We start from the raw sequence: 15,707 nt of genomic DNA, 5'->3' as shown, positions 1-15,707 counted from the left end.
ACTACATGGTGCATTACACGGAGACACAGACGAAATTACATAAATCAACTATAATATGTTAAGAAGATATCCACTTAGGGAGGAAATTCAAAGGCTAATGTTTGATAAGCCTGTTTGGAAAGGTGAGGAAAGCATAACGCCATACCCATTGTCTAAATTGTCTGAAAGATACCCTCTCTCAAGTTTCAGAATTAGAAGTGATGAAGCATGGAAGCAGGTTGATGGCCAAAGTCTAATATCATGTATATATTACCAAAGTTTGTTTGCCAAAATCTTTAACAGAATTCAAAGTCTAATAACAGAAATAATATCCCATTACTAACGTCTTTTTTTTTTCTTTTTTTATTTATCGGGCTACAAAACTCTGATAACAAATTTCAAGCCCAAAAAACTTACTAGATTGATATTGGGTTCATTCCCTTTTGGTCTCATTTTGTGATCAATATTTTGTTTTAATCCCGTAAGTGTACGGTAGTTTGTTTTGCCTCCATAAGTATCTGATGGTTCGTTTTGACCCTCTAAATTATAAAAAATCAAAGCTATATTACTAATCAGCCACCCGCCCCTCTTTTTGGACCTTAGATTCCAAAATACTAAAATAAAGGATTCATAAAACATGAATGGTATACAAAACAGATTTATATAATTTAATAGTGTAAAAAAAGTTGATAAAATAAATATCTTCGAAACTTTATATACTTTTATATAAGTTGTGGAAAAACCTGTCTTCATAATTAAGCAACAATGACAAACTAGTAGTGTTTTTTAGTAATTTCATTTGTAATTGTCATAATCTCTATTTGTATGTGCTAATAAAGATTTATACACTTGTTATCTTATAATCTACTTGTCTCATGTCATGTGACGGCATTCTCATTCATACACTTGGGAGGACTTGAGGATAAGGAACCGAATTCCTATCAAATGGTTGGATTCATGCCACTTTCTCTCTCTTGATGAAAACAGAGTGAATCGAATGGCTAGATTCACATTAAATTTGTCTGCTTCATTATCACGGTTATGGGGATAACCACACAACACTATCATCTAATAATTTTCTGATTCTTCTCCTCGTCACATGACATGACAACCTTCTTTTTTTTTCTGCCTTAATTTTGAATTGGCTACGAGATGTGACCAACTGGTCATTTTGACCCCCTAGATTTTTGAAGAGGTCATTTTGAATTTTTTATCAAACAACTATGTGAGAATAAGAAAAGATAAACAATTAAACCAAAACAAACTAAACGACTAATGCCCAAGAAAGATAAAATCCTAACTTTTATGTAACGGAACAATTAGTCAAGGAGGATTGATATGGCTTAACAGACAAAATAGAGGACTAAAATGACAAGTTCATCACATGTAAGGCGGCTAAAACAGAATTAACTCTCTTTTGTGGAGTTCAACATTTTTGTGGTCCATGGCCTAGAGAAGATGATTACTGTACCCCATCTATTATTGCTTCTTTTTTCCAAATATGCTACTACTACAAATTTGAATAGTGGTGCCATAAATTTTTTTTTTTTTTTTTTTTTTTTTAAACGGTATCATTTAAAAGAAGAATTTTATTGATCTTGTCAAACTTGAAACTTGAACGTTAAGTTACAAGAAAAATACAATTGATAGAAAGACACGAGACAACAAAAAAATTATGTTCAAATTATTTGATTAACATAATTATGTTCAAATTATTTGATTAACAATACTATGGTGACGTAATAGAATAATTTAGTTAGGAACATTTGACTCTTAACTAATAATACTTATCTAAATATACACCTTCATAGATGCAGGGTGTACTTCGTATCAGTCTAGTTACGTTATTATTTAGTTAATGATAAAGTTGGGAAACACTCGTAAATGAATAACTTCAATTCGAAGACAGGTAAAAATTCTCAAGATCTTTGTGACACTGGGACAAATTTATTGGTTTTAGGGATTATTTTTATGTTTTTGAATATGCAATCTTCTACCCAATAAACTTATGACTTTCTATGATTAACTTATTCAAAATTTGCAAATAAATAGATGTTTTTGCAAGTACTTCCTGTATTGGATCTGTGGCGCAATGGTAGCGCGTCTGACTCCAGATCAGAAGGTTGCGTGTTCGATTCACGTCAGGTTCAAAAATGTTTTTTTTTTTTCTTCATGGAGTATATGAGAGATGAGGTTGTTGATTTTATAGAAAAGATAGGGGAGACCGACAGAGAGGGTCCAGAACCAGCTAAGGAATGGAAGAAGATAGTTTGGATTGAGGATGATGATGAGAGTCACTTTCTCTCTCTACCTTTTTGTTGCTCTTCTTCTTCTCTCTCTCTCTCTCTCTGGGACTGGGTGGTGGTACTAGTACACTACTGGTGGTGGTCACCACTTTAGCTTTTAAAATCTCTTTGTCGTGCTCCTCAGGGCGTTAGTGGGGGGACCAACACATTACACACTTGACACTACTACTATTTACTCACAACCCAATCCCAATATACCCACCACCCCCTCTTGCTTGTTGAGAAACTCCTCCATATTCCTCCTCCTAGACTTCATCTCTCTCCCTAATGTTCTTTCCTAGTGATCATTTCACTAACTAAACAATACCACCCATCATGCAGAGTCCTTGTGCACAATTAGTGGTGTCAAATCGTCATGCCGATTGCCGATAGGAAGGCTTTGACTTGGTTTAACTTGTTAAGTTAGTTACGAGGCAATAACGTAGTCCAATTCAATCTGACACCAGAGGACATTACGTGCTCAACTTCACCTAACAAACTAGTTTGAGTTATATGACTTAGAACATTAATGTGAGAATCTTACTAAGAAGGATTTACTATGGTTTTTTTTGTATAGGAGACCCGTGTAATCTTTCGGTCTTGACATAAAAGACGACAACTTACAAAATAGTTTGAGGGGTAGTAAGGGGAAGTAGTGAAATATGATAATGAATGAAAGAAAGATGTTAGATGGGAGAGGCAATGAATGAAAGAAAACGACCCGTCCACTGTTCAAAGACAGAGAGAGAAAGAGAGAGAGAGAGACTCCCCAAATATCACAACACTGCACAGTACTTCCTTCCTCGGCCCCCCAGGGGCGGCCTAGGCCCAAAGCAGCCAAAGCAGCTGCTTTGGGCCCCATTTTTCGAAGGGCCCCAAGTTCCTGGTTGGTTAAAGGCACCCAAGAAATAAAAAGAAAAAAACTAAAAAGCCCAGCCACATGCCCAAACCCAAATGAAACAAAACAGATTAAAAACATGGGGATTGTACTAGGTGACGGTAAATTTAAACTTGGGACCCACAAAAACAATTAAAAACATAATCTAACCTAGAAACGTGGTCCAACTTTAAATTTACAAGACTTAAAGCTCTCAAACCTTAATTGCTTTTTCCTCTCCCTTATTTTTTTTAAGTTAGTAAACTATTACATATTTACTCATGTCTTTCTCTATAAATTTTTGGTGTACTCATGCTCTTTGTAGGTTGTATAAAACGACTAGGATCTAAACCATTAACAATTATCGCTCTGGACTATACGAAAAATGTAATAGTTCTTTATTATTTACTTTTTTGTCTCTATTTTCATGATTATATATTTAGCGTATATTTTTTCTCTTTCTTTTTTCTACTTTTGTAGTTTATTAATAAACTATATTTGATGTGTTTCTCTTTAAAAAGAATTAATTTCTATCGTATTATTAAAAACTATTGATTTTATCAATTTCAAAACTAAGTCTCAACGAACAACAATTACATTCTCCGATTCTCTCATGTTGGGAATTGGGATTTCTATATAAAAATTTGATCTTCTTGTATAATGGTTCTAGTTTATGATTTTTTGTTATGCTTTTCATACTAATAGAACAAATAATTAATTTTTTTACACCCAGTGTTAAAGGGCCCCAAAATTGTTTTCGCTTTAGGCCCCGTAATAACTTGGGCCGGCCCTGCGGCCCCCCCATTTCTCCACTCTTTTCTCTCCTCCTCTCATTTCTTCTTTCCCTCCTCCCAACGGTCGAAATTCTCACTCCTCTTTTTCTCTTTCTCTCTTCCATGCCCTTAATACTACTATTACACTTTACTTCTCGACAGAGAGTCAACTTTTTTTATGCACCTGCCCAAATAATTGCCATCTAGGGCCTTTCACTCATATAATGTCTCTATCCGTCCATTCCTTGTAGTACCTTTTTCTTATAACCAAGTCGCATTTCCATTTCCACATATTTTTCCAAAGAATAATTGTAGGCGAAAGACTAACAAAATTAATATTTATTCGGGTGTCATATAACGAAAAATATAAGTCGTCGAACTCTTCCCGATCTGATTTCGTATACATGTTTGGGAAAGTTGACCAATTTAAGTAGTCTATTCTCTCGAAAAAATGTTTTAGGAGTTGGTGCATATAGAACTTCCTTTGGTTTCTCTCTTCACTTTAAAAGGTTTATAATTTTAAAAGCGCCTCTTCTTTACTATAGGCGCCTTCCAGATTATGCTGACTCCCCATTATGGAAGAGGGTACCTTTAGCAAATATATTTGGTGAGCCTACAGGTTCCTGAAACAGGTTACATTAGCATGGAATAAAGAGAGAAAAAAGGTCAGACTTTACAAGTGGAATTTTAAATGCACCCAAATGGTTATACTATATAGTATGACCAAGTTAAGTGTTATTCACACGTCACCTGCTTCTCCAATTTTCAATGGAATTTGGCACTTGCCGAAATCACATTTCTCTCTCCCTCTCGTATAGAACCGCACTTCAACAGGCTCGCGCTCATATTTAATCGTATGAGCTTCAGTCGTTGACGTTGAATCTTAAAATATCTTAGATGGGTAAAAGGTACATATGTAGTATCTTAAATTTAAGGAATGAGGAAAATGTCCAAATAATAGGTCATATATCGAACGAAAATGATAGAGAGGACGAAGTTGTAGACGTTGAGCAGGTTGCTCGTGGAGATTCGGCTGCTGGAATAAAGGTTTAGAAAGGTTCGTAATTTCCAATAGTTTTAAAATAAGTCCCTCCATAACTTATAATCGGGACTGTTGATAAAGGTTGATTTGATCTACCAAGCTAAAAGCCTGTAATTGTTCTTTTCTCTATAATCTTTGTTCTTTCTTCTTTCCAAATTTCCCAATTTCCACCAAACCAAGAGCTTTTAGCTTGTGATCTCTGTCCAAATATGATTCTCTAAGAAATTTCTCTAAACTCTCTCTCCAAGAAACCAATTCTTTCAAGAAATGTTTAAGACATTCCACGCTATTTTTTACCTTAGGATTTGTTCCAATTTCTCATAATATGTATATCTTAGGACTTCCGTGATTTTGGATTTTCTTAATGGTGTGTTTGGTTGCAGGATTCCTAAGTAGGATTCCTATCAAAAGTGGGATTTGGTAGGAATCATGAATCCTTGGTCTGTTTGGCTACCAAGAATCCTAGGACTCTTGAATCCTAAGGATTCCTAATTCCAAAATTTGTATTGGACCAAAATCCCACCCTACCCCCTAGGATTTTGGATTAATGAACTTAAATTTCCAACTTAAAATCAACAAAAAAATATTTCTTTCTACAAAATCATTATTTTTTTTCAAAATCATTATTTTTTTCAAAAATCATATTTTTTTCTAAAGACGTTTAAAAATACTCAAATAATAATAAATCATAGGATTCTTAGTTGCCAAACAAGCCAAAATATATTACTTGGATTCATGAATCCGTGGAATCATGAATCCCAAGGACTCATGAATCCGCGAATTCATGATTCCGCCATCCAAACACAACATAAATTTCTTTTACAAATGAGTAGGGAAGAAAGTCAAAGTTTCTTATATTTTGGTGTCTTATAATAAAAATTTATTTTCATCAACAAAATAAAAGAATACAAATTTCTTACATTTTGTTCTCTTTGGACATATATTCGTGTTCTTTTATGAATTTTTGGGACTTTAGCGGTACAATTAGTGAAGAGTCTTTTTACTAGAAGGCCAATATGCATAACCACTCAGATTCTTGAAATATCTTCAAAGGATCCGAGATAGTTTGATGTGTATACAAGTCGTATTCACAATGAAAACTTATTCCTCAGTCCTGGTACTCTAGTTTTTTAAACTCTGAGACTGTATTAGTCAACTAAATGTCAATAGCCGGTGTAAACAATTTCTTGTTTTTTATTCCACGATTAATATTTATTTATAGATATAAAGAATTAAAGATGTATAACTTTCATTTCTCTATTTTGTATCTATTTATTTTCTTACAAAAATAGTTATGGGAAAGAAAATAACCATCAATCACAAATTGTAATAGTATCATCTTTGAATATGAATCATACACAAAAAGTAAAAAAAAAAAAAAATGAAAACAGAGATCAAACCATTAATGGATCACACTCTGTTGTCTCTCTCTCTGTGATCATCAAGAATCAAGAACAAATGGAGTCTGTAAAAGATCATAAGGAGCCCATAAAGCATCTAATGGACAAGGCCTATTAGCATCTAATCTAACCCAAGGTTTACTCTTTCCACTCCAATGTAATAAACTAACTGGACCAGGATGAAGATCTCTACAAAGTCCTCTAAAATTATCACCACCCAAACCATGTTGATTCCATTTATGATCAACTGATGATATATACCCACCAAAAACTAACAAAAATGGTGGCAATGAACCCAATTCATAAATCCTCATCCTTTTTTGAATTTCCATCCATTCTTCAATCTTTCTTGTATAATCCCCATTTCTCCATCTCTCTAAATCAATCACCATTACTCCTGTATTAAAATAACAAGCTTTTCTTCCTGCAAATGTTAATGATAAACTAGGGTTTTCCCAAAATGTTGGTGTGAAGTAATTTGTGAAATTTGCGTTACAATACTCTGGTGCTGCTAGAACTGAGTCGACTCCGAGTTGGGTGGCAGCGAGTTTAGCGATGTCGTCAACCAGGACAAGATCCGAGTCAAGATAAACGACTCGGCGAACACATAAAGGGAGGAGATCTGATAAGTAATTCCTAGCGTAGTTTAACGGGCAGTCGAGGGCGGCGCGGATCGAAGTGGAGATGAGTCCAGCGACGGCCGAGTCATCGAATCGGTATACATGAAATCGGAGGTAAGGGAATGAGTTAGAGATTGAATTTGTAATTGAATCGGTGTCGGTGGAATCGGAAGCGACGAAATGAAAATTAATATTTTCTGGACAAGATGAGTGTTGAAGAACTGAGAGAATCGCTGCCATTGATCCACGAAGGTAAGTTGAATCAAGGGTCATTGCCACGTGTACAGTTTGATCCGAACAGAGCATCATATTATTGTTGTCATCTGGATTATCAAGTATTGTTGGACAATCTGGGGAATTATAAAATTGCGGTGCTTCCCTGAATGTTGCGGCGACGACGGCGGCGGTGCTGGTGGTGGTGGTTGTGAGGAAGATGAGGCGGAGGAGGAGAATGAGGAGACCCAAATGAGAGGAGATTGACATTTTGTGGGTGGGTTGAATGTTTTCAGGAAGAGGAAAGAGGGTGGTGGGTTTAAAAGAAGAGAGAGAGTAGAGAGAGAAAGCTTAGAAACTGAGTTGTTAGAGTGAGGTGAGAAGTGATCTGAGGAGAAGAAAGTTGTTGACTTGTTCACACCACTGATCAATTAAATTTCATACTAACTATAAATCATGATCCAGTGCTTCACAATTTTGACTAGTTATTTTACACTCAGTCAGATGTTGACTGTTTTTCAACGGTGGGATTTCATTCTTTAACAATACTGATCTATAAAAAGACCCACTTTTTCCACATAAAAACGCGTCTTACCTACCTTTCAATATAAAAAGATCAAAAAACCTTTCCAAATACAATGACAATAATGCCCTCTACCCCATATACACAATTTTAAACTTGTATTTTCCTAAAATCTCTCCTTTTTACCCCATAATTATCCAGCTCACAGGCTTGTATTTTTCTAGCATTTGAGGAAAATTCTTTACAAAAAAAATTTCAGGATTTTTTTAACATTTGTTGTTTATTTGTCATTAGTTTTTCTCTTTTTTAAGTTTTAACAAATAAAATGTGAGAATCAAACCATTGATTGTACCTAATCTAGAATCGTAAGTGATAGAAAACATTTATAAGATAATATGGTTTCTACTATATTTAAGTTGAGACTTAACTATGTTGTAACTCAAATTTTGATTTATCAAATTTTCATTGTTACTGTCGGAAGTATAATTCATAAATCTCAAATTTAAGATAAAATTAGACATCGAAATCTTGGGTCTTATATATACTTTGTAAATTTATAATTATATGTCCAATATTGTTATGATCTATTTTTCCTAAATGTAGTACATTGGAAGAGAACTTAGTAATAATAATAGAGAGTAGTTGGTAAAGATCACATTCATATGTTTGAAACAGTCTTATAATAGAAGGAAGTTATAAAAATGTGGGGTGAGGATGTTGGACCCATGATGGTTGGATGGGAATTTCACATCATGGATTAAGACAATTAACCTATTCAACTAACACTAAATTAAATACGTAACAGAGTTTACAATTTAAATTCGTGATCAAGTGAAAACACTACTCAACCTGAATTTGAAAATGTCATATACAACGAATTCATTTTACAAAGCAAACAACGTACTCAATTTTCACCCTTCCCACAACAATAACTTTATTTTGTTAAGGATTCCCACAACAATAACTTAGCGTATGTAGGTTGAGTATCGTTTTACGCGGAAACTTGTTTCACTCACAATTTATTTAATATTTAATTTTTACAGATTGTAATCTAATTGATTTTGTTTTTGATGAATTTATTTTTATCACAGTTTGATCAAATTTGATTTTGCTTCAGATAAATTTAGTTTTATCTTGATCATATTTCTCTCTATTTCTAAATATTCAATTTAGCGGGAGACAAGTTTGATTTTGTATGGGACACATTTAATGGTGAGAAAATATGTTCTCAAAATTCAAAGATAGATTAGGACAATGCTAGATAGAGATGGATACAATGTTTCTTCAAAGGCATGTGCACCTCACATGACCTTTATGATGTTTAATTCCTCCTTATGGTACAATTTTAATGATACAAGTGCATGTCCAAATCTCCAGCATTCATACCCATATGACCATATTTATTTCATTTTTGTATTCCCATTTTGGAGTTCTTCTCTTAAAGTGAAAATATCTTTGACTATGTCTTTTATTTTTCTCAAGTAAAATAAAAGACATAGTCAAAGATAAGAAGATTTAGTAAATATCTTTGATTAGTCCAATATACAAAATATTTTGTAAATGTAGAGAGTAGAGAGATAAGAAGATTTATAGTGTCATAGAGACTAATAATTCATCCAATATTTAGTAATTAAGGAGAGGATTTTTCTAATACTACAAGACTTGAATTAGTTGCCTTGTTAAATGAATAATATCGAATTCAATATGATCAGTGATGAATTTAAACTTTGATTTGTCAAGCATAAAAAAGAATAATGATTTAAACATATATCAATACTAAATCTCTATGTTACCTTAGGAATGTTCTTCACTGCACATGCAAATTGATTCTAAAGCTTTCTAAATTTTATAAGTCAAATTCCACCTTTCTTTACTGATTTAATCCAATAAAATATTCTAAGTAAATTTTTTGTTTATTATCATATGCTCTTAAAGTATCCAGGTTAAAATAATCATATGAAGTATATGACTATACCACGTGAATGAAAAATTAGAAACGATTAACTGAATTATGTTTTAAAATTGTGTGTTGGTACATAAAAACCACCGGGAATCACATTCCTAATATAACAAGTCTGTTTCGAGAGAGAAAACCCAAATCCAAGAAGTCGATGAATTTATGATTATATTTTTCTTAAATTTGAAATGAAACGATTGTTGAACAAAAATCAATTTGTGTTAGGATTTTCTTCAACATACGATAAGAGGACATTGTACTTAAAATAAATGAATTAAAACATCATTATGATTAAAAATCGGATGTTTCTGTAGACATCCGATGGAGGGATCTAGAGTTAACAAAATCTCGAGCAAGATGTCTCGTTGGATCGTCTGGTCGAGCTCTTCAATTTAGACCTAAACTCTGTTCAAATCCGGTTTCATATGAATGAGTTATTACTAAATTAGTTTGGTATGAGAATCACTAACTCTAAACCGGGATTTTGAGTTAGTACCACATCTATAGTATTGGAGAAATATTATTTTCTTATATAGACTCTTCCATATATTTATGGTTAATTCGTCGAAATAGAAAGGTGATTTGCGTGGTTTGCACCACGAAGACCACGCACGGGCGGCGTGGGGGCATTGGGCGCTTTTGAGGCGCCCACACACACTTTGCACGTACGCATCGTTGCGATGAGCGCTTGGAGCCATTGGTTTTTACGATCATAGATTTGATCTGGCAATCAAGATATTTGGCGCCCCTTGAGATATATCCGTTGAGATCTGACGGTGAAGATGGCACCCGAAAGCCAACAGTCAAATATGACTGTTAGGAAGCATCCATTCGTCTATAGACACCTGTCTAAAGTGTTGCCAATACTCTTATATATACCAAACACAATCCAACAGACATAAGATACGAAATAGCATTCAAAGTTACATGAGCATTTAGAGTTTTAAGAAGTCAATTTCATTTGTTGTTCTTACTGCTTGTTTAAAGTTCGCATACTTTCAGAAATTCGAATTAAATTCGAAGTACTCTTAGTCGTCAAACTGAAAGGTATAGTCGTTGTATCCCAGAGGACAGACATCTGACTAATTTTAGTACTAATATTAAGGTGTTCACTATCTCAAGGAAAGAGACAACTCGACTCAACTTCCTATTTCTAACCTTCTAATCTTTGTTTTAAATTGTTATTTTCTTTTTAATTGATTTTCAGAAACAGTAAAATTATCTCTGAAATTATTTTAGAAAGACACTATCAAGTGTATCCATGTTTTCATCAAGACAGGAAGATCGAATTTTTGGTTTTTATATTACCACCCAAACAACAGTGGTCGAAACGGAACACCAACTCTGCAACCGGAATGTTTCGTGTTCGATCTAATAGAAGTAGAATGTCAGGATTTGTCGAATTTAGTCATAAATAATTTAGAGATAGATTAGATGGACAGACAACTTAAGACGACTTTTAAGAGCTTTTATATATATATATATATGGTCTTTAAAAGCTCAAAATATCTTAAAATCAAATTGTTGTAGTGCTTATGCAACTAAAAAAATCCTCATATAATTTTGGGTTATTTCCCTAATGGCCCCCTACTTTGTGACCAGCTTCCTGCCTAGCCCCCTACTTTACGAGAAATATCCATATGGCCCCCTTCCGTTATAACACCGTCACTCTCTCTCCTCCATCATGTTTTCTCTCTCTGCCAAGTCATGCCACATCATCTGTTACGCCACCTCATCACCTTCTCTGGCGAGAGTCGCCGGCCGGCCAATTTCCGGCCGGCGACTTCAAACATAAAAAAAAAAAAAAATTCTCTCTTCCTCTCTCTCTCTCTAAAAAAAATATATATATTTTTTTTCTTTCTTCTCTCTCTCTCTCTAGAACTGAGTTCTAGAGAGAGAGAGAGGGGACCTTCAACAGACTGTTGAAGGTCCCGACCGAACCTTCAACAACTTTGTTGAAGGTTCGTTTGACCTTCAACAGAGCTGTTGAAGGTCAGGTCGCCCTTCAACAGAGCTGTTGAAGGTCAGGTCGGCCTTCAACAGAGTTGTTGAAGGTCCCCTCTCTCTCTCTAGAACTGAGTTCTAGAGAGAGAGAGAAGAACGGGGAAAAAAAAAATTTAGAGAGAGAGGAAGAGAGAAACTTTTTTGTTTGTTTGAAGTCGCCGGCCGGAAATTGGCCGGCCGGCGACTCTCGCCGGAGAAGGTGATGAGGTGGCGTAACAGATGATGTGGCATGACTTGGCAGAGAGAGAAAACATGATGGAGGAGAGAGAGACGGTGTAATAACGGAAGGGAGCCATATGGGTATTTCTCGTAAAGTAGGGGGCTAGGCAGGAAACTAGTCACAAAGTAGGGGGCCATTAGGGAAATAACCCTATAATTTTATGTTATCTATTTAAAATACTTATATCAAAGTCTTTTCAATGACTATGGTTGTCTACTCTCTTGAAACAAATTTGGAGTCTTAACAATCACATTGGAAGATTGTTACGGTGGTATTTCTTTTCCCTTCTTTTAAACCCATGAGACAGATAGGCTCGTCAATATTCTATCACACTATTCATAAAGGGATTGGGGGGCCATTTAATCAGACAACCTTTGATGAATTAAGTCAACAAAAGAGTCTAATCCACCCTAACTCACCTTCTTGTCTTTTTTTTCTTTTTCTCGAACCAAATGATAATCAAGTGGAGTCCAGTCTGTACGGAATAATTTGGCAACTCGTACGGAACTCAATCATTACCATTTTTCATGGGCCTTCTTTCAATTATTAAAGGATCATGGCCGTTGGATTGCCTCGCTGTTCTCGTCGGAGATCGTTTGGATTTACTGCCTCCAACGATTCCGTTTCATCATCTTTTCTCTATTATTTGTTTGGATCCTTCCAGCAATTGGATTGCCTCTCTTTTCTGGAGTGCCACCACCAATTTTAATTCATTTTAAAAGGTTTAGTTTTGTTCAACTCAGGATATCTTATTTGTCTGACAAATATTTTAGCTAGGCGATTCTAGGCGATTCCAATTTTTTGATTCAGATTAATAAAATATCATGAGTAGGACGCTTTGGACTCCAACAATAAAAAATGTAACAACGCTATGTTAAAAAATATCATGCCCAAACTCTTCAAAAATCCAATCATAAGCTTTCTACGCTTAAAGGCGCGATGTTGTGCCATGGGGGCAGTATGGAGCAAGCGGTAGGCCGGAGACCAAAGATGGGGTCTTTTAGGTGTGCGAGGGCATGTTGCCTGGCAAAAAACATGATAATTCTTTTAGAAATAGCCTATTTGAGAACTTTACTTATATAAGTGGGGGAGGTCACCTTCTATGTGCCATAAGCAGCCAACACTACATGAATAGAATGCTTGCCCATTCCTAGACCTTGTTGGTGTGGATGTAACTATGTAAGCTATTCTAGGGCGCAACGCTTAGAGTCCGCTTGACAGATGTTAGATTATGCAATCTGCACGAGTTTCCTTGTCACAAGACATGGCTTAAGACAATACCTAGTGATAGTGTACTACGACTTTCCTATGGGGTAAGAACTTCACGTATGGGCCGGAGAGGATTGAGCTCTTCAAATGACAAGTCCTTGATGTGCTTAAGTTGTGCATGAAGCTAACTATACCTAGAGAGAAGGACGCTTTTAGGCCTAATGTCTGGATGATGGCCGAGGCGAGATGCTTATGTACCAGAAGCTTCAGACTGGAGGCCAAACATCCAACGCGGTATGCTAAGTATTACGGTCAATAACCTTTATGATGAGCGCTGGTGTATGATTTTGGGAAGCTGCTTCGTATGGAATGGCGTGATTTTGGGAGCGCTGGTGTATGATTTTTGGGTTGAGCTTTGTGACTCGGATCTGAAAACGGCACCCACAAACTTTCTCCTGTCCCTACTCCCCCTCCCACATCGGAATTTTGTGGGAGTAATTGTTGTGAGAAACTACCCATCTATGGTCGCTGCCTCAACTCATATACGAACTCGCAAACTTCACAAATTAACCTTTGCTTAGTCTCAATCTACCCAAAAGCACAAGATAAGAAAGGAAATTGGCCTTTTGATACAAACAACAATACATGATAACAAATAAAGCTTTAACAAGTTGTGAGATGTGTAATATAGGTATTTAATTTGAATTCACACGGTAAATCATGTTTACTGCTACATTGTGGATAATTCTCTCCATTGTCTAATACTGGCAGAGGATACATAAGAAATATGATGATAGGTACGAAAAGGAAAGCATTCTTTTCGAGAAAAAGAATGCAACGTCAAAACTAATCGACTTATGTATTGCCTTAAGCTTTCTAGGTTTACATCAAACATCTAAGAGCAAACAAGAGAAAGGATCACGAGAACACCAACCATTAAAAGAAGCATCTTCAAATAAGAATCCGCTTGCTGTCCTTCTGTAGTAGCCGGAGGAGGTACATCATCTTGATTTCCTCCACCAAAGGAATTCGAAGAACCATATGGAAAACCAAAAGTCGGACCGTACATAGAAGTACCGAAAAATCCATGAACTTGAATATTAAAAAGGGAAAGAATTAGACCGGCAAAAGCTGCAAAAAGGGCGAAGTTCCCAATCGAAACACTTGCCGTTGGAGCAAACCCGCCCGTGAATCCAAAACCATGCTGACGAAAATGGTTCGGATCAGGAGAAGGAGCAGTTTCGGGTCTTTGACCTGCCGGACGATTTGGAATGTCAATACCAGGAATTGATTTAGACCTCGGATCTGTCTCCGATTTTCCTCTGCCATAGAGAGGTACCAATTTCTCTTCCTGTACAATGGCCTTACAAACAGGACACTCATGAGAATGAGAATGTATGTTAAGCCATCTGTATAGACATGGCCAACAAAATAGATGACCACATAGTGTCACAATCGGTTCGTGGGCGAGCTCGAAACAGATATTGCATTCAAAGTTCCCAGTTCCATTGTTATCATTGTCTGAATTATGAGAGCTTTGGGTTGGTATGCTTGTTGATTCTTTAAAGCCACCATCCATTCTTGAAACCCTAGAGAGAATTATCACAAAAAACTCAAATTTAGAATAGGAGATACTTAATCTACAGAACAATTTGTGTATTATTTGAAAGCCTAATTTGGGTCACATGAATAAAATTTTCAGAAAATTAATACAAACCCATCCAAAACAAGAACCCTAGATTCACTTAAACCACATATAAAACAAATAGAATGTGAGATCATTAGGGAACATATGAAAATTACCCTGAAACCCTAAAAAAGAAATCTGCAATTTAAGATCCTCAATATGAATTCAATAATCAAAAGATACCCAAAAGGCTAAGAATCAAATCAATTCGAACATTAACAACTCAGTAGATTAAACTATCCTCAAACCCTGAAAGAATTTCTGAAAATATCAATTCCCAATATGAATCTCAGAACCAAAAGATGCCCAAAACGATAAAAATCAGATCAATTTCAGAAGTGTATGAGAAGAATTCAGTATAGATTAAAAACGCAAAGATCAAGAGAGAAGATGGACTAACCTTGACTAATCAATTAGGAATTCAATCGAATAACGCGTAGTTCGAATCGTGTAGGTGTAAAATCCTCGAATTGAACGGGATTAACTTCCGAGAAGATTCTATGTAATTTACGCCCTTCGTTTTGGATTCCGAAATGGGTTAATTCCAATTTGACCCTAAGTTGTAGCCAATTAGAAATTTTGGTCCTCCATATTTATTGCACATTCTAGAATGCCCCCTAGACCTCTTTCGTTGGTTAACTGCGATCGTCAATTTTTTTAGACAGTTCTTGCAAAATAATCACTCTCTAACCTTCATCTCCTTCTTTTCTTTTTTCAGGAACTTATCAGTGGCAGCAAGGTGAGCTAAACGGGTTGAAGTCTGTCAATGGATATCCGAATATTCGACATCCGATCCGCATCCGTATTCGAATTTTAAAAAAATATCCAAAATTTCGGATATCAGATACAGATTCGGACATTCCTTATAGGATATCGGATACACTAGTATTCGATTTGATAAATATCCGTATCCGATAA

At 35.5% G+C, this 15,707-nt stretch overlaps 1 protein-coding gene, 1 non-coding gene and 1 pseudogene across 4 annotated transcripts; 1 reads left to right on the top strand and 2 right to left on the bottom strand.

Moving 5' to 3' along the window:
• The first annotated feature begins 2,057 nt into the window (after positions 1 to 2,057).
• TRNAW-CCA (transfer RNA tryptophan (anticodon CCA)) lies at positions 2,058 to 2,129 on the top strand. Its single transcript has one exon. It is a non-coding gene; the product is annotated as a tRNA-Trp (tRNA).
• A 4,066-nt stretch (positions 2,130 to 6,195) lies between these two features.
• LOC147551710 (putative galacturonosyltransferase-like 1 pseudogene) lies at positions 6,196 to 7,612 on the bottom strand (annotated as a pseudogene). Its single transcript, XR_015238741.1, has one exon. The product of XR_015238741.1 is annotated as a putative galacturonosyltransferase-like 1 pseudogene (transcript).
• Positions 7,613 to 13,781: 6,169 nt separating this feature from the next.
• Positions 13,782 to 15,289, bottom strand: LOC147551709 (uncharacterized). Of its 2 annotated transcripts, none has more exons than XM_086672094.1 (2): positions 15,190 to 15,289; positions 13,782 to 14,691 (listed from the first exon to the last, which is right to left on the bottom strand). In XM_086672094.1, the coding sequence occupies exon 2, from the start codon at positions 14,679 to 14,681 to the stop codon at positions 13,998 to 14,000; it is 684 nt and encodes a 227-aa protein (XP_086528220.1). In that variant the 5' UTR covers positions 14,682 to 14,691; positions 15,190 to 15,289; the 3' UTR covers positions 13,782 to 13,997. The 2 variants fall into 2 exon arrangements, with proteins under 2 accessions (XP_086528220.1, XP_086528221.1); XM_086672095.1 differs by lacking the exon at positions 15,190 to 15,289 and adding an exon at positions 14,906 to 15,046.
• Between the last annotated feature and the right edge of the window lie 418 nt (positions 15,290 to 15,707).

This window comes from Eschscholzia californica, unplaced genomic scaffold (assembly GCF_041429995.1).
Source record: "Eschscholzia californica isolate CP2 unplaced genomic scaffold, dmEscCali1.0.p SCAF_3, whole genome shotgun sequence".
Taxonomy (NCBI): Eukaryota; Viridiplantae; Streptophyta; class Magnoliopsida; order Ranunculales; family Papaveraceae; genus Eschscholzia; species Eschscholzia californica.
This window is presented reverse-complemented; position numbering and strand designations above follow the sequence as displayed.

What these genes read in the sequence shown, in the direction of transcription:
- LOC147551709 (XM_086672094.1), bottom strand. Translation starts at nt 14,681, where the DNA reads ATGGATGGTGGCTTTAAAGAATCAACAAGCATACCAACCCAAAGCTCT.